We start from the raw sequence: 23,438 nt of genomic DNA on the forward strand, positions 1-23,438 counted from the left end.
CAACCCAGCGGTGTCTAAATACTATTGGTAAGTGGGCAGTGGACAGAAATTCTGGCCCGGAATGGAAACTTCAAAGTAGAATATACTGGCTGTTGCATTGTTATCGGAGAAGCCAGTATTTCAACTTAGCATGTTTCCTAATTCTCTAATGACATATTATGGTCATTTTATGATTTAGTACAGTAAAAATATTACATATAGCACCTTTAAGTATTATACTGTATACTCTAATAATGTTTGTTGTTAATAAAAGTTATTATAAAGAGATGTCTATGGTTTATAGTGAAGAGATGTATGTAGGTTCCTTTTGAACTATCGACAAAAGTTGTAACTTGTTCAGTAGGCCAATGAGTGTGATCTGTGAAATATCATAATTGGTGTCATATACTGAGTTTGTCCTGATCCACCGATCCTGATGGAAATTTAAAGAAGCCCAAATCTCCAATGACTGCACAAACAGCATTTTTGGGAATTGAAAGCTGTTCTTTTCTGGCATGCCAAAAGAACCTGGAAGGCCACAGCTGAGCATTTGTTTGTAAACAGTATCTTCATCGGTAGAAGTGTTTGCATTCACATACTTGTGTAGATTATGTTTTGGGCCTAGATCAGCAAGTCAAAATTATTTATTACTTCTCATGCTTTGTTTTATATTAACACTTTAATGTTTGTCTTCATAAAGCATCTAATCGTTCTGAGATCTACGATCCTCCTTCATTGGAGCCCCGCGACCCTGTCATGCCCCAACACGACACGTTTATCTCCGCCCTCCACTATGCCCTCAGCAAAGCTCGCGGTGATCCCCCTACTGACCTCAGCGCCACTGTAGAGCAGCAGGTGTATGATTACCTCACTAACCTGCATGAAGGCAAACCCCTGCAGCGTCTCAGGACCGACTACGATTCAAAGCTTGATGTGAGGGAGAAGCTCTTTCCCGCACCCAGACAGAAGAGCAACTGGGAGAGCTTCATGCGTCCATATATCTTCAACCCCACCGCATTTACCATGCTTCTGGAGAGGGTGAAGCAAAAGGTGGAAGAGCTTCAGGTTCAGAAGGACCTGAGCACAGAGCAGACTGACCCTCCTAGTGATCCCGAGAAAGTGAAAGAGCTGTTGAAGCTCATTCAGATAAACAAGAGGAACTCTAAAGGAACATTGTCTGGTGCAGAAAGTCCAGATGTGGTTGAGGACTCCTGCATGCTGAAGAGGAAGTTGGAGCTTGACGCTCCTGAAGGAAACTCAAAACGTCAGAGAAATAAACCCATCAATGAGAATATCAGAGAAGGTGAGAAAAATTATGATGGTTTTTCAATGGCCGATATGGTACCAGTAACTAGAGAGTGGGATGGCCGTTTTAATAATAATGATACATATGCGATATTGGCTAATATACTTTAAATATAGCAATTAAGATGTACACATACACTTAAATTAACATTTCAAACTTTAAAATAGTAGATGATAAAAATTAAACTAGATTTAATTAGCTTTATATTTTGAATGGTGCTTTCCTGTACAAAACACAGTGCTACAGCGACCAATGATGGATGAAGAAATTGTTTAAACAATCATTATTTTTTACAAATCTGTTTAATGAAGTTAGTAGCACCTCATTTAATGCTATGGAAAGGTTTATTTTTTTATTTATTTTTTAAAATTACTATGTAAGAGTAGGGCTGGGCGATATGGCAATGAGAATTATATCTAAATATGAAATCCAATATACACCGATCAGCCACAACATTGAAACCACCTGCCTAATATTGTGTAGGTTCCCCTCGTGCCGCCAAAACAGCGGCAACTTTTCTTCTCACCCCAATTGTAAAGTGCGGTTTTCTGAGTTACCGTAGACTTTGTAAGTTTGAACCAGTCTTGCCATTCTCTCTCTGTTGACCTCTCTCATCAACAAGACATTTCCATCCGCAGAACTGCCGCTCACTGGATGTTTTTTGTTTTTGGCACCATTCGGAGTAAATTCTAGAGACTGTTGTGTGTGAAAATCCCAGGAGATCAGCAGTTACAGAAATATTCAAACCAGCCCGTCTGGCACCAACAATTAAGCCACGCACCAAATCACTGAGAACACATTTTTCCCCATTCTGATGGTTAATGTGAACATTAACTGAAGCTCCTGAGCCATATCTGCATGATTTTATGCACTGCACTGCTGCCACACAATTGGGCTGATTACATAATCGCATAGATGATTGTTGGTGCCAGACAGCTGGTTTGAGTATTTCTGTAACTGCTGATCTCATGGGATTTTCACACACAACAGTCTCTAGAATTTATTCAGAATGATGCCAAAAACAAAAATCAAACAGTGAGGGGCAGTTCTGCAGACGGAAACATCTTGTTGATGAGAGAGGTCAACAGAGAATGGCCAGACTGGTTCAAACTGACAAAGTCTACGGTAATTCAGATAACCGCTCTGTAAAATTGTGGTGAGAGGAATGGTTGGCGAATTATTATACTATATAATATTATATAATTCTGAATTATTATTATTGCTATTATTATTATTATTATTAGAGGATTAAAATAGTTTTGTACAACAGTGAAGTACTTTTGTATTTACGTCGCATTCACCTTTAGCTTTTATTCTGTCAGAACACTGAAAGTGCAGTGTGTATTTGATGGTATATAATGTCCTCATTAGAAATCTGGTGAAATGCTGTCATCTCCTTTTCCGTTATACTGTGTCACGTTTTTAGATGTGTAATAACTTGTAGCTGTTACAAATGTTTGGAATTGTGCGAATGTGTAATCCTGCTGCACTTTGCTTCCACAATGCACATGAACTGCACACGTGTGCACACAAAACAGTGCGTTCTCATTCACAATGAAGCACACGCTTACCATTTTATTCTGTCTTTAATTGAACCATTTGTGGTTTAATAACCCATGACCATGTTGAGATCCTGATGTTATTTTGATTAATTGTTCAACCCTGAAGAGGCTCTTTTTATGCAGTGTTGTGGCCAAATAAAAGTACATTAAAGTCATACTGTATTGTTTAATTTTACATCAGCAGCAAAATAAGCACGGTAATATTAGTTATATTAGTAATATTAATATTTGCCTTAGCAAACGCCACTGAAAAACAATCTCCTGTGCTTTACACTGTGGAGTTAAGGTGGTTCTGATGCTGTTTCGGTTCTGTGTCAATACCACATCAGAGCTACATTAAACTTGCCCATTGTTAGACTCGGAGCGTGTTGCTTTATGTGGCTGTGTATGATAATCTTTCTAGTGTGTTAAAGTGCATTTATGTCACCTCTGTTCAGCATTGAACAATGTGTAAACACACTTTCATGATATATTAGAGATGGGTCAGGATGGTCAATAAGTTAAATTTTAATAGGAGAACTCTGTGCCTAATTCCACCTTCAACTATAAAAGACATTCACTGTCTGACTTCAGCTGGTCTGCTTTGAGAAATGTTCCTATTATTATGCATAATGTGTAGGTCAGTTTTGTGCAATAAAGTGAAAATATTTCTAAAATGTTTGGTTTATGTTGTAAGGGGCGACAGCTGAGTCCTCAATATTAGAGCCCGACTGATATGGGATTTTTGAGACCGATACCGATTTTAGAGAGGGAAAATTCACCGATTACTGGTATGGTGGCCGATAGAGTTAATTTTTGAGCTGGAATGAAAACAGACCTTTTCAGTGTGGTTTGTGCACCGATTTTGCACCGATATGACTATGCAAAGGTACTCAGAAGGCTGCTTTCTTAAATATTTTTATCAAAGAACATTTGACATTATTTTTATACATTGTCAACAAATGCTAGAAATGAACACTGAGAAAATAAAGAGTAAATAGCTTAATAAACATCAGTACTGTTAGTATAAGTCAATTGCTGACCATTTAAATAAAGAATAAATAAAATAAAAATCAGTACTGTATGTTTAGTGTCAATGGCATGTCAAGTTGTTGTCAGGCGTATTGTAACCGGACTTTTTTGTGGCATTGGCGCAGTAAAAGCTTCTTTCTGGCAACTCAACCATGCAACTTATTTTTATTCAAGTATCGTCGTATTGTGCTCCTTGAAACAATCACACCGTCTTTTTTCAGAGCAGCCTGTATTTCTCCTGAGGTTACATGTGGGTTTTTCTTTGTATCCCGAACAATTATTTCTACCTGACCTTGGCTTGGTATCGAGATCCCTGAATTTTCCACTTCTTAATAAGTGATTGAACAGTACTGACTGGCATTTTCAAGGCTTTGGATATCTTTTTATATCCTTTTCCATCTTTATAAAGTTCCATTACCTTGTTACGCAGGTCTTTTGACAGTTCTTTTCTGCTCCCCATGGCTCAGTATCTAGCCTGCTCAGTGCATCCACGTGAGAGCTAACTCATTGACTATTTATACACCGGCACTAACTGCAATTTAAAAAGCCACAGGTGTGGGAAATTAACCTTTAATTGCCATTTAAACCTGTGTGTGTCACCTTGTGTGTCTGTAACAAGGCCAAACATTCAAGGGTATGTACATTTTTGATCAGGGCCATTTGGGTGATTTCTGTTATCATTATGATTTAAAAAGGAGCCAAACAACTATGTGATAATAAATGGCTTCATATGATCACTATCCTTAAATAAAAGACTTTTCTTTTTTCTTTTTTTTTTCATGATCAGTCATATTTTCAAAATCAATGGCAAAATTTCTGCCAGGGTATGCAAACTTTTGAGCACAACTGTATTTGTCTCAAGCTGCCATGACCCCGGTCATGAGCATTGTGGTTTAAAAATTTTTTTTAATATGAAATATGAAAATAGCATTTTGTTGTGTTGTGTCCAGCCGTTTATGAACACAAGCATGTGTCTAAAGTGAATGCCCTAAAAATTGCATCATCTTTGGTATTATATGCTGCTTAAAATGTAGTTTCTGTGCTGCTGTTGCAGTGTAAGGATTTTTGAAAATGAGTTGAATTGTTATGTGATACTTTCTCTCCATCAGCAGAGGAAATGTCCACTACATCTCTAACCAATGTCCTGACCAGCGCTGGCCTTCAGGACACAGACTTGAGGAAGGATAAAACTGCTAGTGCACTGAAAGTCATGGAAATGCTAGACAGCCTGGGAAGGACGAGTCTCGACACAGACCTGCGCAAAGAAAAAGCCCAGGGGGCACTAGAGGTCATCAAACGTATAGACAACCTGACCAGAGGTGCAGCAGAGTTGCCCAGAAACACAGAGATGGAGACACCAGATATTTCTGACGCAGCGCTGTTCGACAGCATTTTAAGACTTGGTCTTCCAACTGACCGTGACATCGACCTGAGGAAACGTTTCATGGAAGATGAACCGGAGAGGAGTGACTGTCTGGAGGTATCTATCAGCATGCGCATGTGAACTCACTAGTTTTATATCTGTGTGGATTTAATGAATTATATTATAATTACAAAATTAAAATTCTGCATTCGTTTACTCAACCTAATGTCATTCCAAACCTGCATGACTTTCTTCCGTGGAACACAAAAGGGGAAATATTGAAGAATGTTCTGTACGCTCTTTTTCCATATAATAATAGAAGTGAATAGGGACTTCAAAATGACACAAAAGCTCTTGTTTTCTATTTTCCAAGTTTTCTGAAATTTAAGTCACTATTCACAAAAAAAAACTCTGATGCTTGCAAATCATATATAATGCAATTGATGACAATGATGTTTAGTGATTAAACACTCAAGCACCAAAGCATATGCAACAAAATGGCTTAGATTTTTATAGTCAGTGTGAATTATTTTCGTTTTATTTTCCTCTCACCAAGCTAGACTTGGAATGTAGGGCACACGTTTTTCATTTTGGAGCTTGACAGTCCTTGTCCTCATTTAGTTCTCATTATATGGAAAATAATGCCCAGGATATTTTCAGACTTTTTTTTTTTTCCTATGGAAGTCAGACAGTCTTATAGGTTTGCCTTGACGTGAGGGGTATATAAGGGTCATTCTGCGAAATCAGTGCCTTTTGTGTCCCTCATTAACATTGTGTAAAAAATGACTAGAAAATGCCAACTTCTACAGTGTGTTATTACAGGCAATTTAACACATCAGCAAATATCCAGTAGCTTTATTTATTTATTTTTTTTTTTATTTTTTTTTTCACATCTTTCTGAGGATGCCTTTTGGCTTGTCCCCAGCCTTGTGTTTCCAAGTTCTCGTTGAGCATAAGCAATTATGTTTAGATTTGAAGAAAGAATTCATGGAAATAAAAGCTAGTATTTAGAATTTATTCTCTCTCTATGTATTTTTATGTTTTAGTGGACATAATATATATATTTTTGTTCTTAAAGTTGTGTCCCCAATTTATGTGTAAACCCTGTTACCATCAAATCATTTGAAAATGATTAATAATTAAGATTAGAAAATCTTATCAATTAATAAGTGTTTAATTAAGCACAGTGCAGTGTTTTAACATTTAAAGACATTCTTTGATATTTATTTTAAAATCGCATTTTTGAAATGGACAAGGTACAGATTTCACAGAATGACAAGTTAACATTTTTTTATTTTTTTTATTTATGTGAACTATTCCAAATATTTTGGTTTATGACAAAAATGTTCAAACATCAAAACGAGGGTGTAGTTGGTGCAGTAACTAGGGCTGTCAGTTTAACGCATTAATTTAGTAATTTCATTTCTAAAAAAGGTAATAAAAAAAAAAAAACGTTAATCATGTCCCCTGACCTGTATGTAAATTCCATAATACGTTTTTTTCCCTACCATTGAAGCAATTCAAGCTCTAAGTACTGCCTTTATCATTATGTGAATGTGCAGTCAGCTCAGCCTCAACTGCTACTACAAGCAACTTGTGGTCTGTACGGGCCTTAAAATGAAACCCAAACCCGTACTCGACTGTGACCCGACCGCAAAAGAACCATCAGATTTTAAGCCCGAACAAGCCAAGATTTTTGCAGTAGGCTGTACTTTATGAAATCGTTGTAAGATTTGTAACCGTATAACAACAGTTAACATACACTGTTTTAACAAGGCACAGCATCCTCTCAGCACACCAGAGCAGAAGGGAAAATAACATTGGCTTACTTTGCTTGGTGCAGAACTGTCCACGTGATATCCTCTTTATAGCATAGAATCTTTGCGACTCCTGGGCTAAAAACAAGCTAGACTCAGTGCAACGAATAAAACAGAATGCAGCTGTCTCGACATGTGTTCTTTTTAACCTGACATGGTGTCAAAAATATGCAGTGGTTCTGTGCAAGACGCTGAAGAAACAGTGAGGCACGGACACTGTCTAGCACATGTTTACAAAGGAAAACAATGGAAAACAGAGCTGACATGCTCAATAAACGTTCCGTGTGAATGTCCCCTAACTCTTCTGTTCAAGTTAGGTAGGCCTATTTATTTTTCCATTATTTACAAATGCAAACCCAAAGTCATACTTTTTTTTTTTTTTTTTTTTAAATGAACGAAACTGTGGTTTGTTGGGTTCCATCGGTCTGGGTCGGGTTACAGCCCTCTACAAGCAACGGGCCTCATCAAACTACACTTACCAAGAGCACCCAGCACAACATGAGTTAGGGGCCATTGAGGCAGGATTTGTTCTTATATTCACAAATAGCAAAATTGATCGCAGCTAAATGCATCAGAATGTTTAAACTTGATAGGGCACTGAAAAACGTGGCACTAAGATGCGATCCAGCCATAAAAGACATCTATGTACAGGTGTATATAGATCTTTTAAGTTAATCAAAAAAGTAATCGCTACAAATGACCGATCACTACATTTATGGATTACTTCCTCAAAAAGGTTTTCTAAAACACTTCACAAAAAATGTCTAATTTTCCTTGTTCATTGTCACTCGTCAAACACTCAGCACCAAGCATCTCTTCCCTTCCAATGACTTGTTAGGGGACACGCACCCTTCAGCTGTCACAGATATGCGAATAGACTTGCATATGAACATTATTCATGTTTCCCATGTGTTCTACATTAATATTGTTTTAGAAAGTTGTGTAACCCAAGTAATATTCTTCAAAGTGATTAATTGAGCTCAGTAACTGTAATCTGATAAAAAGAATTTAAAATGTAATGTGACAGTACTTTTTGCATTTAAAATATGACATTAATTTATAATCAGGTTCCACCCACCACTGATATAGAATGACAATTAAAAAGTAGCTCAGACGACAAGAATGCATTCAGTGTGAAATAGTCTACTGCAGACAGCTTGATAATCGTAACACTGACCTAAAGTCCACAGCAATCCATTCCGCAATCTAGCTTATGTTGAATGATATGGAAGTAAAACAATATATTGACTTCTAAAACCACTTGTTGTAATGTCTATTGTAATGTCTGTAATGGTTAATTCAGTTAAATTGATTCATTGATTGACAGCCCTAGTAGTAATTGAATGAGAGTGTCTGGGGTGAGAGGATATAAAAAAAGGTGTCATTCTGCGTGAGTTTGAGTGAGTTAGGTGTGATTATTTTGAAAAGGTGTTAGTCTAGTGCTTGATTTCCACAGAAGAATCGAGTGACAGACTGCATAGAGAAATCACTGGAGAGAGGAGAGGTGGGTGAACATCTGCTGTAGAGAGAGATCATCTCATGCTGGTGGCGGGACACAAAGTATCTGAAACTGCATGATAGTAGCTAAACTAATGGCACTATTGATTGGTCATTATAACATCAGAATTGCTCCTGATCATACTTTTCATATGATGTACTGAAAAATAAGTTAGTATTTTCATCTGTCATGCTTTTTTGCTCAATGGCTGTGTTCGGAAATTTTAACATACTGTATACTGTGCAAGAAACACTCTAAACTGCTTACTAATGACAAGCATGATAAGCATTTTGAACAATAGTGTCACATGACCTCACTACATGCACACATCAGTGAGTGGCATCCACTTATCTAATTTTTAATCCGGTTTTGTGTAAAATTGCCTGAACATTTGGCAGTCAGAAATAAAGTGTGAAAAAATAATTGGTTGGATTGTGGGTATTCCTCACAGTGCTCTCTGGTTGTGTACTGAAAATTCACTGCGCCCAGTTTACATACAACTGTTTTTGCAGTATGCAGAGTGATAAGAGTTGTATGGTAGTATTCAATTCCAAACATAGCCAGTGGTTTGTTGGTGACTAAAGATACAGGGTGTCTCTCAATCAGCTCCCTATGTCATGAATTAGTATATCATGAACACGAATTTGGTCTCTGTCAAGGGTGTTCATCCACTAAACATTGGTACACAATTTCCTGCAACACAATAACGAGCTCGCGCATTCAAGCACAGCTGTTATTAATCAGCACCATTGCTGTATAAATGACACTATCGTTAATTTTTGTTGAAGATATTCAAACTTAGTGTTATTATGTAAGTTAAATTAAATTAAATAAATAAAAATATATTGGAGTGTATATTAAACCTACTTCTAACAACTTTAACATTTTGTTTCCCTTTCATGTTCATGACATTGTTTCTGGTAAGGGAACATAGTGAGCAACGATGCTCCCTGATTTTTACGGTGCATTGTGGGATTTTTTTTAGGGTGTGTAGTTTTCAGTGGACTGGAACGATTTCGCGATTGAGACCGCTCTTAAAATGGCCGACTCCCTGATCAGTACCCTGACTACTGAACTAGGGAACTGATTGAGACGCACATCAGTTTGCCAAAGAGTTATCACTTCCTTTATCTGCCAAAGAAAAAACAGAATTGTTCCAGGTGATGTGTGTGCTAGAACAGGGCTTTTCCTGCACTTTATAATGATATTAAACTTGCGATTGGTGCTTTATAAGCACTTAATATGGTTTTCATGTGAAATGTGCATCTGTGCTAGGCGATTGAAGCCTAGTTTTCTGTGCATGTCTTGCAATCAGGGACTGAGCAGAAACAATATTTTTTCATTCCGGTGTTCTGCAGCCTCCTTTCCAAATGGAAACAGATTCGAACTAAATAAAAGCGGTTAATTTTTTTTTAATTTTTTACTTTTTTTTAATGATTTTATGATGTACTATGTGCTAAAGGTGGGAGATTTTTGCATTGTTGCCAGATCTCGCAAGAGATACAAGGGACATGCTCTTTCTACTAAATGTTCTACTAAAAAGTGGGAAGCTTAATTTGTTTCAGGCAACAGGAAGTGGTGTAATTCCAAAAATTTACGTGATAATAAACCCTTTGGTCTTTGGTTTCATGAAAAAAAAAAAAAAAAAAAAGGAACAATATTAACCGGTTTTTAACTGGTTACAAGCATTTAAAAATAATATTTTTACTCTGGAACAATTGCAAGGTACTTTGTTCCTGTTTCCGGTTATGTTCTGCAAAAAAAAAAAAGTTAGCTTTCAGTTTACGTCTTTAGTCCCTGCTTGCACTTCAATGCAAAATCACTTTTGGAAGTGATCTGCTCTGCACTACTGTATCTGTGGAATATGCCGGATGTGCACACGTTAACCAGGCTTGTCGTTATATGTTGCTTCAAGATGGAATAGTGTAGTGCGAATCACTTGTGTGAGTCAAGAATACGTAATTGTTATATATGAATTAATTGCAATTACGTAATAGGGCTGTTCAATAGGACGATGTAATTGGATATTGACGATATCTGACAAATATCCCAATGTCAATTGCGACACTCAGTGACAGACAATGATCGACAACCAGGGTTGGTGAGTAATGAAAGACATGTAATGGGAATATGTATTTAAAATACAAAATATAATAACTGTAGTGGATATATATCCACTACAGTTACAATTTAAATCATTGGTAATTAGAATACAGTTACATTCAAAAATTATTTAGATTACTGAAGAGATTACTTTGCATTTTATTGTCAATTGTTTCATTTAATAGTTAGTCCTTTCAGATGGAAAACATTTATACATATAAATGATGCGATCCAAAGTGCATTTGAACAGCAGTGAAACACTTTCTTATGATGTGTTACATTCATACGAGCAGACAGAGAAGTAAGTTTGAAGTAAGTTCGGAGCAGAAGAAATAGAAATAAACCTCGTGTAAATTGTCAGCTTTACGCTAAGCTAAAATGCTATTTCTAGCCATTTTACATGCACATGTTACCAGACACGATCATATTTTTATCAAGAAAATTCACGTTGGATCATAATTAATTTTTTTCTAGTAAGACCTTTGATATTAGGGCAAAAGTCATTTTCTTGATAATAATTTTTGTATTGTTTTCCTGTAAAAATATCAACAAATCCTTAAAACAAGAACAATTTGATTTATCTTGTTTTAGAAACAACATTGCATAAGATATTTAGGTTTTTCAGAGAATGTATTTTTAACATGTGTATTTTGTCTTACTGTACTGACAGAGTTTTTATAGTCAAAACAAGTGAAAAAATCTACCAGTGCTGAAGAAGTAATCCAAAGTATTTAGAATACGTTACTGACCTTGAGTAATCTAACGGAATACGTTACAAATGACATTTTACAGCATGTATTCTGTAGTGAAATGCATTTCAAAAGTAACCCTCCCAACCCTGTCAACAACATAGGGAAATTACAAAACCATAGAGCTGGGAAGTTGCCAAATATATTAAATAGTAGCACAGTGTATGAAATTAGCACCTGCCAAATGAGGGTAGCCTATATCATGCGCATGGTAGGCAATTTTGCTCATCTACCAGCCGCTGTGGTGGGCTAACTGTAAGACGTCTCGGAATGACACGACAATAAATGCTGTTAGACACAAAGACGCGCTTGAAGAAACACTATTATATTTTAAAGAATAGATGAAAGAAAAGCTGTTGATGCACGTATCTGATACTTGCTTGACGGCAAAGGTAGTTTTATACGATTTTTTGAACACTTTTAATTGCTTTTTCGTTTCGTTTGAAGTGCAATTTGAACTTAGAATTATCCTTGTTTTTAGTTTTTTTTGTGTTTAATCAAATTAAATTAATTCTTCAAAGCATAATCAACAAAGCAAGAATATTCACCGATCCCTCGGGTTGACGATGTAATCGGATATCGCAATATTTTTTAATAAAAATATCGTGACCATATTTCTTAGATATCGCCCAGCCCTATTACGTAATAACCAAATTTTTACGTGTGAATGACTGTATGTCAGCCACCACTGAAGACCATTTTTTATCCAGGAAAAGCCCTGTATAATACTTCTGCACCGCTTGCTTTTTTATTTCCAAGGTTTTAATACTATTTCTCAAGTCATGTGGTTTAAGATGCTTTGATAAAATGTTGATGTTGGCATTGATGTTGGTGGTGTTTCAGGAGGAGACAGCTGGCAGCTTAAGTAGTTTAGAAGCATTTAGTCCATGCTCCGATTCTGGTGGACAGCAGCGTGGGGTTAACCTGCTCGGAGAAAAGTCAATTCCATGGGTGCTAATACCCATCACAGGTAAATATATAAAGGTAAACTGTAAGAGAAATGTACTCATGTTTGAAACATGTGGTCAAAAAAATGTCACTACCTCAAATGTCAGAAAGACTAAACAATTATTATTAAAAGGCGAAGTGTTACAGCATAACAGTGTTGTTACAGAAACTGCAGGTACTGTTCACATTAAGCATAAACAAAGCATTTTAGAAATAAAAAATAAATGCAAATGCAAGATTTTTTTTATTTTTTAATACTTACATTTAGTAATTTAGCAGACTTATATGGGTGATTCTTCAACTGTTGACCTATGAAGCAATGTGTACTGTGAATGTAAAGTCTCCCTAAAACATTTTTCACTCTCTTCACTAATTTATTTGGGTTTCCATCCAACTATTTTTGTGTAAATTAAAAAATTTTGCTTAAGAAAAACTAAATGGAAATACCTGACATGTACAAGAAAAATTAGCTTAAAAGTTTGTGCACTAGGAAGAAGTTGATTTTCTAGAGTTTTCCTTCAACTCAAAGCTAGACCGATTAGACCAGTATGAACAATGAAGAACAGGAGTCAAAGATGAGTTTGAATCAGTTGAATGAGTTTACTGAAGACAAATGTCTCCACATTTACAAAGGTAGAAGAGGGAATCAGAAAATGAGTTGAGGATCTAGCCTCCAACTAACTTTGAAGATGAAAACAACAGTAATTATAGGCATATGCAAATACTCTGCAGTAAATTGATGTAATCTCTAAGATGTACTTTAAGTGTCAGTAAATACATGTGGTTCATTAGTGACCTAGAACTAAACACAATGTAACTCTTGATTAATATAAGCATAATATGATCGTTGAACTAATTACAACTCATGTATATATGTTCTCTGGGAGCCGGGCTAAATGAGTAAGCACTGTTGCTGCATTCATGACATGGGTCAGACCTTTAGTCACCCTTAGAGATCAAGTACACAAATGACCTGTAACAGTTATGATTATATACATAACCTAAATGCACGTGATTAAGAAGATGCTGATTACCTTTTGATTGTAACAATTGCTAGTGAATGTATTCAGCTCATCAAAAGAGAAAAGGGTAAATCCAGCCCTTCAGTTTGCAAAACAATGATGTTTTCTGACTATTTGTGCTGCCGTTTCCGCTCCTCACAACAAAGCAATTTTTTGAACATATCCCTTGACATTCGAAAGTATTTAACCCACAGCTGGTTGATAAAGTAGGTCTTCACAATCCACCAGAACAGTTTTGAGTGCGGGTGCTCCCAGGTATACATAGACTGGCGGCGTATGGGCATAGCAACCATTTCAGCCCTCATTTTATAAGATATTACACTTATTCTGTGGCATCTCCTAGCAGCATTTAATAAAACTATGTACAACTAATCCAATCCTACAAATACAAGTTCTCCTTGAAGCAAGGAGGTCTTTCAGCTGCTCCATCATGACAAGGCAGGCTTCCTCAAGATAATGCGCATGATGTAGTGGATGGAAACGCACAATTTTGTCAAATGTTTAGAAAAGTGCTAAAAAAAATTAAACATTTAGATGGAAACCTAGTTAATGTCCAACAGTGTATGTACATGCATCAGAGGAGATTTATGACATTTTTATCATTTTTTTTCTGAAAGTCATTAAAATTCCCACCACAGTATCATTTCCAGCACATTTCAAATTCTGTAATGTGTTCAGTAGAATTCTGTGATGGAAGTGACACTGATGGAAATTATATTTTTAAAGTTTTTTTTGTTTGTTTTTTTTTTTTTTTTAAATAAAATGGCTGACTTCTTTGCCTTACAAAGGCTAATTTCATAGCTAACATTTTATGTATACTATATACACTCAAGTAATAAGTACTTCCACACTTTTTGCATAATTTGGCAAAATTACAGCTTTATTAGAAATGATGCCCAATTAAAATACCCTGCTCACAAGTGATATTTACCTTGATTGTTTTTAGTTTTCTTCAAATATCACTTGTCATATTTCATCTCAAGCATGCTCTTCACTGACACTTTACTTGAGTTGGTTAACAAGTACAATGATAGAAATCATTTTCACACAATAAATATTGAAATGTATTTTTTGTATGTTTATTTAACACTCTTAGATTGTCATAGTTTTAAATGTAGTAATTCATGTTTTTATGGATTTTCATCTAGTTTAATATTGAAAGTCTGTGTCAAGGCTAAACAGTCATAAGTGTAATAAGGCCTAGTAAAAAGTTTCCAATTTAGTTCAATAATTTAATACCCCGGATGTGAAAGTGCCCAAAGTTTAAGAAACTCCATAAATAATATTTAAATTTGCTCATTTTAATATGTTAATACCCATTAAAATGCAAAGCTGACATGCAAATTGACAAAAAAAATTATATATATATATATATATATATATATATTTTATTTTTGCATTGAACACTGAACAGTTATATCGTTAAATCAATCAAATAATGTGACCAAGACATGGAGACGCATAGCACACAGATGTCAGTTCCTGTAAATGAGCCATAGATCAAGAAGGTCCTCACTGAAGAAAAATAAAGTATCACTTACTATTAATCAACCTCTGTTGACAGCACACTTGATTTTCAGTCCACATTAGCTGCTGTTATTTGTAGTTGAATTAGCTCATTAACTTGATATGAGTCTTAAATTCTTTGATTGCTCGTTTAGGCCTGAGAACCTATAGATATTCCCAAAGACAGATGGATTACCCTGAAGATCCACGCTTCATTCAGAGCCCAACAGTGTCCACACACACCACAGCTGATATGAAAGATCTCTCACCCCCCTACCAGCCTGACAGCAGCAACATTGCAGATGATCCAGACCTAAAGACTGCAGCGGAGACTGAAGACGATGAGCCCAGCCCTTCTGCTGCAACCACATCCACTGACTATTCTGCAAATGCAGCTGCAACTTCAAGTGGTGTTGACCACATAGTTGATGAACTGATCTCTGGCTTCTCCAGTGAGGTCCAAGAAATCTTGATGGGCAAATGCATTCATTATGTCTCTTGCTCAAGCACTCAGGGTCCTCGAGAACCTCCCCAAACGCCAGTTCCAACGCTCTCCAATTATGTATCGAACTTCAACACCCCATTTCCTGTCAATAACTATATCAGCTCTTTCCACGAGAGTCTGATGATGTTCATAAACTCACAGAATGTTAAAAGTGAACACATACCTCAAGAACATGTGACATCTTCCTCTTCTGCTCCAGAAGTTCCTTCAAATGTTCTTGTATCTCCCTCCAGCCCAAATTTTTGCGTTTCCTCATCTTCATCCAGTAAACCCAGCCATAGTTCTGACTCTCATAGACCATGTTCCCCTACTAGTGCTCTTGCTGACCCCACTACACAAGCACAACATCTGTCAAGTCTACCGCAACCAGATATCCACCAAACAGTCCAGAAGATGTGGGCATTGGAGCACAACACAGTAACTCAAGAGACAGTGGAAGCACATGTCAAAACGTTACATGAGATAAACAGTAAGTCAGTTGTGGACATGACAGCTGCTATGGAGGATCAAATGTCAAACCCTGAGGTGACAAGTGAAGATGTCACGATGGAGCATTCTCACTCCTCCATCAGCAATATCATTGATCAGCTCCAGCCGGAGTTGATCAGTAACCTGGTGCAGATCATTCAAGGAGTCCAAAGGAACACCGTCCACTTCTACATCCACTCGCTGAATGAGGAGGAGAGTGATGTTTGCTGGGAAATAAAGGTACAGCTCTCACGCCAATGACTCTTATTACACCTGCTTAACATGTATCTCAAATGCGTCTTCTGTGACCAATAGAGCGCAGCAGTTGGGCTCCGGAAGTAAAAATCCCATTAAGAAATGGTCCATAGGCGAATTCATTTTTAACAGTAATTTATAAACTAGGAAGCCAAATAGAGGTCTGCTACCTTGGCTTAAAGGAATAGTTCCCCCAAAATGGAACATTCTCTAATTTACTCATCCTCATACCATCCCAGGTTTGTATGACTTTCATTCTTTACCAGAACACATTTGAAGAAAAATAGAAAAATATCATAGGTCAGTAGGTCCTTAAAATGCAAGTGGATGGTGATCAGACTTTTGAAGCTCCAAAAATCACAGACATTCAGCATAAACGGTAAGCTTCATGTGAGGGTGGAGTTCACGTGGTCTCTTATGTGACGTATTCGCGTCGGCATGTTACAGATATAATCTCACGTTCTTCTCTTGGTTGAGTCATCCAGGTTAAGCACACACCATTGTGAAATAAACAGATACAAATACAGATCTAAACCAAAATCAACCAAGCTCCTATACAGCGTTCCTCCAACTCGGTTGTAAACAGCGCTGCTCTTCTGGAAGTGTCTCACATGCCAACGTGATTACGTCACACGTGCATACTGTTCTTTTTGGTGCTTCAAATGTCTGATCATCATCCACTTGCATTTTAAGGACCTACTGAGCTAAGATATTTTTCTATTTTTCCTTCAAATGTGTTCTGCTGAAGAAAGAAAGTCATACACACCTGGGGTATCATGTGTGAGAAATTGATGGTATACAACACTTTTATAACAAACGTTACAAAGTCAACATGTATCGGCATGTGTATGGGGCTACAAACATTCAAAAATCAATGTGTATTGGCAGACCAACTTCCTTCGATGGTCTTCTGATACACATTGCCTTTTTTAATGTATGTAGTCCCATAAGTATAGACAGACTTACCCGAGTTCCAAGGTTGTTAATCAGTAGTGTATGCTTCTGTTAAACCCATCAGTCCATGTTCAAATTCTTGCTAAATTCTTGAAGAACTGCACTCCCCATGATCCTGATACAAAACTATCCACCAATCAGAGAATCACTGCAAACAAAGTGTGTGAAACTCCCATGATGTGCTATGAAGGACACAGTTGAGTAGGTCTCCCTAGTCTCAAATTACTTGCATATTTTCAAATATCTGAATATTTTGTAAAAACATAAATATATTGTTGCTGTACACGGAGTTAACACAAAGTCTTTGAAGTGCTTGAATTTAGCTTTTAGAAATTAAAGTACTGGAATATCTGGAATATTGGCGTATTGTGTTGAAAAGTGCTTGAAATTAAAACGGACCATTTCTATGCAGTTACCATGCCTGAGACACAAATGTATTTTCCACACATCTTTGATATTCATGTTATCCCTTGTACACAGTGCACAGACACCACCCAAGACTGGAGAGGGCCAACTGACCAAACATGAAAAGCTACTAACCACAGCTGTTTTGTTTTTTCTGTGACATTTAGAGGCGGGTAAAAAACTAAGATCTGCGCTTCAACCCTCTTAAATGCAATTAAATCACTCGCATATGCGACCAAATTTCATGATAGGCAACTAAAAATAATTAGCCACTTCCTAGTAATTATACAAATTGTGTAGCGGCAAAGTAGTTTAAAGCCGAGATCCTTTCACTGCGTGTTGTCGCATGAATGCTTTTTATTATACATCATATTTACTTGCATCATTATTATACATGCAAATTAATGATTAATTGACAGAATGTAGAATTAAGTTTTTAAAAGCTAAACTGTGATTTATAATAATGAAACAAATTAAATTATAAAGTGAAACACTTTCACATACTATTAATATATAGCATGTTACTTTTCTTGGCTGGTAGTGGTCTATATATGCAATGTCGGAATTACTGTAATAAGTTTCTGACAAGCAAATGATGTAAGACAAGTTAGACAGAATTAAATGAAAGCTGAGTTTTTTCACTTTTATGGTTTGTTTTGATTCATGGCTTACAACTCTTACGAAGGATTTGTATGAAAACCCTATAGTAGAAATGAATGGGAAAATTATTTCTGGAACCAAGATGGCTGAAAAAGTGAGCGGGCACTGCTGTACTCTGTTGATCTGATTTCATCAAGGGCAGGGTTTTCTTATTTCTTTTCTACATACCAGTTGTCAAACTATATAGGTATTTTAATGGCCAACATCCCTTTTATAGAGCAGGTTTGGACTTTGCCTGATGTAATGCTGATGAAGACATGAAACTAGTGATCTATAACAAATAGGTCACACACATTGTAATTTTTACAATTACAAAACAATTTACTCCAAATTCATTAAAATGTTTGAAAACAGAAAGTGCTGTCCACTGGCTGTTCATACAGCTATGAAATGGAACCAATGAGGCAATCACAGTCTCAAACAAATGTTTCAGTTTGTGTGAATTTTGTAAATTTGCAGATGAATGCTCTAGAAACCCACTGGAGAGCAGAGTTGTCTGAAATGCAATATATAAAGATTTATTTGACATTGCTCAGTGATGTGGAGACAATGTAACCTTGTCCTGTTTTGACATTTCTCACAGGAATATTTAAAGAAGCTGGGTAATTTGGAGTGTAACCCTCACAGTTTTCTTGAAAAAAACAGTCAGGATAAACTACTGGTCATCATTCAGAACATGGACATCGCAGCAAAGGTTCATAAGGTACAACACAGCTCAGTTTAGGATTTTACATTATTTAAAATGCTGTATGATGTTTTAAGAGATTAAAAATGAGAAACCATGAAGAGATAGCGGGCCATTTTAGCCCTCTTTAAGTGTGTTATGCCTACTGTATTTCTGTATTTCTATGTTTTAAAATCTTTAACTTGTTGCTTGTTTTTCTTGGCCGTATTCCTAAATATGGACTACGGCTCAATATACTGTACAATAAAGGCTAAAGATTTAGAGATCTATACTAAACGGTAAAACTGTTTTTGCCCATGAACTGTCAGTTTTGCAAAATCAACACAACAAATGTACATACACAAATGGAATGTGGAGTGTATATTTGTATTGGAAATACAACCAAACATGTTGGAAAAAACATAGACCATGATGGAAATGTTACAATTCTGCAAATTGTGATTTGTAGTGCAACCTCTGTTCAGCACTGAAATTTTATTCAAGTGATTGAAAATTGTTGTTTTTTTGAACTGAAAAATACTAAATGCTGTTTTAATATCAACAGATACCTGCTTTAGTCTCCTTAAAGAAGCATCCATCTGTGAGCTTTGCTGGTGTAGACAACCTGGATGACATTAAAAACCACACCTACAATGAACTTTTTCACTCTGGAGGTTTCATTGTGTCTGATGAATATGTCTTGAACCCCGACGTTATCACACCAGGTAACTCAATTCCAAGTTTTCAGGGTTCCATGATTTTAACTAAACAGTTCACACAAAAATCTAAATTCAGTCTTCATTTACCCACCCATGTTTTTCCGAACTTGACAAGCCAACTCCGTTAAATGACTTTATATTTAACACTCATTTTAGCCAAGCTGTTTGTGACTGTTTGTAGAGAAACTTCAGGATATCCTCCAGTATCTCGAGCAGCTCAACTCGCCTCACAACCCCTGGAGATGGAGGATACATTTTAAATCTCACAAAAAACTCAGAGAGCAGAGAAGGTAGATCACTTCACATGTCAGCTGAATCACCCTATTGACTTAGAAGCTGTTTTTCAAATGAATGGCAAATAAATGTCCTCCATTGAGTGAGACAGGTTCATTTGAGCAAATCGTGAAGAAACTGTTGTTTGGTCTGTTTGCAGGCTCAAATCTGATGCTTTGATCCTGTACGAGATCCTTACTGCATACGAGAAGAGACATATAGTTGAAATCCTTTCGTACCATGACTGTGATGCTCCATCACATAGAGCGCCTGACCTGGACTGTCTAGTGGATCTACAAGCTAGATTCACAAAACAACGACACCTCATATTCCTGACAGGTACTGCAGACAGTAATGAATGCTTGTTTGGTTATTTGTTGTTACTTCAGTCTGAATGTGTTTATGGTTAAAGTGATGTCTCTATTTCTCTATAAACAGGCTGCCAATTTGAGATGTTTCCTCACTACTCAAGCAGTGGCATTGTGATCGCCAATGTTGATGATATACAATTTATAATAAGCAGTTTAACTGGGCAAAATACAGACATAGTCCCATTGGCTGAGATTCACCCCACTCCTGCACCAACCTCATGTAAGTGAGTCTGAAGTAAAACTGTAAAACTCACTGACTCGAAGTAAAAGATATGTTTAATGTCTATGAACTGATGAACATTGACTAACAAATAATGGGATTGCATCCTTCAGAAGAAAAATAGCTTGTGGAGGGGAAGTTTGTGATGTGTGTAACCAGGGTCCAAAATAAAGCCTTGACACACCTGCCATTGGTGTGTGAATTGTAGTGGTCGACCAACATTGATTTTTAATGGAGTGGCCGATAGGCTAATATAATGCTATTTACTGGGATAGTAAATAACTTGTACATAAAATAGCTAAAAATGATATCCAATTTTATTTAGTACTATATTTACTCAGTTTCACACTAAAAAGATTTTGTGCATTGTTGCATTCCAAAATGTGTCAGACAGCTATTCATAACACAACGCAAGTACGCGTTGCATTGTCAACTTTGCTACGAGGGTCATTATAGTGAGATTTGTGTGAATTGACACCTACAGTGAGTTTTCTCTTTCAAGTCAACTGCTGTTATGACAGAGAAATATTTGAAAATAAACTTGCAAAGCAAGTTAAAGTCAATGCATTTATAGCAACTTCCTTAAACAATAAAGCATCCAGTTTAATGGCGCTGGCATTTGAAAGGAACTCTATCGACCCCTTGAGTACTGAGGCTTGTTCCTGCCACGGTAACACAAGAATGCATGTAAAAGCGGTCATGACATACTTTTCTTTTTTATATAATCTGATTATTTTCCCTGAGGTCCACTTACAATGTTAGTAAAGATTTTATTTATTTCTTGCTCCAAAACAGTCATAATTTAGTGACTTATTATCATGTTCCACACTGTCTATGGCCCACTGACATAAACACAAATTTTTCAGCTCTGTTCCTCAATTGTAAATGCCAAGTTATGATTAGCTAACATTGTGCAGCCCCTCGAAAACAGCCATATATATATATTTTAAACTCAATCAGAAGAACCAGTTGCACAAAGACAAAAACTATACTTTAGGGTTTACAAACAACACACACATAAGTACTGTTGGGTCCAACAGTGTTTTTAACTGCCCCATCTTTCAATAACGGTTCGTTTGCAAAGCTTGAGCCATATTCTGACTGGTTCACAAGCAATCCACGCTGATATGAGCCAAAACACATATGATATATGCTGAAATGAGCTGAACACACATACAATCCATGCTGAAATGTGCTGAACACATAATATAGTGTGAAATGTGTCACACACACAATCCTGTACGATCAAGAACTGTTAAACTTCAGCCGCTCTTTCCTAATATTAGGATGTTTCAACAGAGGCCAACAAAGACCTCCATCTAGTGCATGTTTACATACACTGATGAGCCAAAACATTATGGCCACCTGGCTAATATGCTTTTGGTCCTCTGCGTGCCGCCAAAACAGCACCGAGCCATGGACCCCTGAAGGTGTTCTGTGGTATCTGGCACCAAGACATTAGCAGCAGATCCTTCAAGTCCTGTAAGTTGCGAGGTGGAGCTGCCATGGACCAAACTTGTTGGTTCAGCACATCCCACAGATGCTCAGTCAGATTGAGATCTGGGGAATTTGGAGGCCAGGAAAACACCTTGAACTCATGTTCCTCAAACCATTCCCGAACAATGTGTGCAGCATGACAGGGTGCATTATCCTGCTGAAAGAGGCCACTGCCATCAGGGAATACCATTTCCATGAAGGGGTGTACCTGGTCTGCAACGATGTTTAGATAGGTGTCACGTGTCAAATTGATGTCCACATGCAGTGTTTTCCAGCAGAGCATTGTCCAGAGCATCACACTCCCTCCACCAGCTTGTCGTCTTTCCACAGTGCATCCTTGTGCCATCACTTCCCCAGGTAAACAACGCACGCGTACACGGCCATTCACGAGATTTAGAAGAACATGGGACTCATCAGGCCAGGCGACTTTCCACTGCTCCAAGGTCCAGTTCCGACGCTCACATGCCTATTGTAGGCGCTTTCGATGGTGGACGGGTCATCATGGGCACTCTGCGACAGCAGGGTGCGATGCACTGTGTGTTGTAACACATTCCTCCCGTAACCATCATTAAAATTGTATGTGACTTGTGCCACAGTAGACCTTCTGGCGGTTTAGACCAGATGGGATAGCCTTGGGTGCCCAACATCCTGTTGCCGGTTTGTGGTTTGTCCCTCCTCAGACCACTGTCTGAAGGTACTCGCCACTGCTGACAGGGAGCACCCCACAAGCCTTGCCATTTCAGAGATGCTCTGACCCAGTCGTCTGGCCATAACAATTTGGCCCTTGTCAAAGTCGCTCAGGTCTTTACTCCTGCCCTTTTCTCCTGCATTCAACACTTTGACTACGAGAACTGATTGTTCGCTTACCATCTGATCTACCCAGACCTTGACATGTGCCCTTTTTAGGAGAATATCAATGTTATTCACTTCAACTGTGAGTGGTCATAATGTTTTGACTCATAAGTGTAGACGAACAATTAAAAATAGTGCTGATCGGAGCAAGAACGTGTCCAGGATCCACTTATATATATATATATAGTGTGTGTGTGTGTATATATGTGTGTGTGTGTGTGTGTGTGTGTGTGTATATATATATATATATATATATATATATATATATATATATATACACACACACACACACACACACACACACACACACATATATACACTATATTGCCAAAAGTATTCGCTCACCCATCCAGATAATTGAATTCAGGTGTTCCAATCACTTCCATGGCCACAGGTGTATAAAATGAAGCACCTAGGCATGCAGACTGCTTCTACAAACATTTGTGAAAGAATGGGCCGCTCTCAGGAGCTCAGTGAATTCCAGCATGGTACTGTGATAGGATGCCACCTGTGCAACAAGTCCAGTCGTGAAATTTCCTCGCTACTAAATATTCCACAGTCAACTGTCAGTGGTATTATAACAAAGTGGAAGCGATTGGGAATGACAGCAACTCAGCCACGAAGTGGTAGGCCACGTAAAATGACAGAGCGGGGTCAGCGGATGCTGAGGCGCATAGTGCGCAGAGGTCGCCAACTTTCTGCAGAGTCTATCGCTACAGACCTCCAAAGTT

General features: G+C 37.3%; 1 protein-coding gene across 4 annotated transcripts in view; it reads left to right on the top strand.

The window, feature by feature from the left end:
- The window catches only part of tasora (transcription activation suppressor a), a 72,528-nt gene that overhangs the window by 32,998 nt on the left and 16,092 nt on the right, over positions 1–23,438 (top strand). For 2 of the 4 annotated variants that reach the window (XM_051694396.1, XM_051694393.1), the window contains exons 14-23: positions 680–1,282; positions 4,968–5,338; positions 8,495–8,542; positions 12,232–12,358; positions 15,020–16,077; positions 18,695–18,814; positions 19,341–19,500; positions 19,676–19,784; positions 19,928–20,106; positions 20,206–20,358. In XM_051694396.1, the coding sequence (XP_051550356.1) occupies positions 680–1,282; positions 4,968–5,338; positions 8,495–8,542; positions 12,232–12,358; positions 15,020–16,077; positions 18,695–18,814; positions 19,341–19,500; positions 19,676–19,784; positions 19,928–20,106; positions 20,206–20,358 (2,928 nt within the window). The remainder of the gene's footprint in view (positions 1–679; positions 1,283–4,967; positions 5,339–8,494; positions 8,543–12,231; positions 12,359–15,019; positions 16,078–18,694; positions 18,815–19,340; positions 19,501–19,675; positions 19,785–19,927; positions 20,107–20,205; positions 20,359–23,438) is intronic. The other 2 variants (XM_051694394.1, XM_051694395.1) reach the window with 2 other exon arrangements.

This window comes from Myxocyprinus asiaticus, chromosome 50, assembly GCF_019703515.2.
Source record: "Myxocyprinus asiaticus isolate MX2 ecotype Aquarium Trade chromosome 50, UBuf_Myxa_2, whole genome shotgun sequence".
NCBI lineage: Eukaryota > Metazoa > Chordata > Actinopteri > Cypriniformes > Catostomidae > Myxocyprinus > Myxocyprinus asiaticus.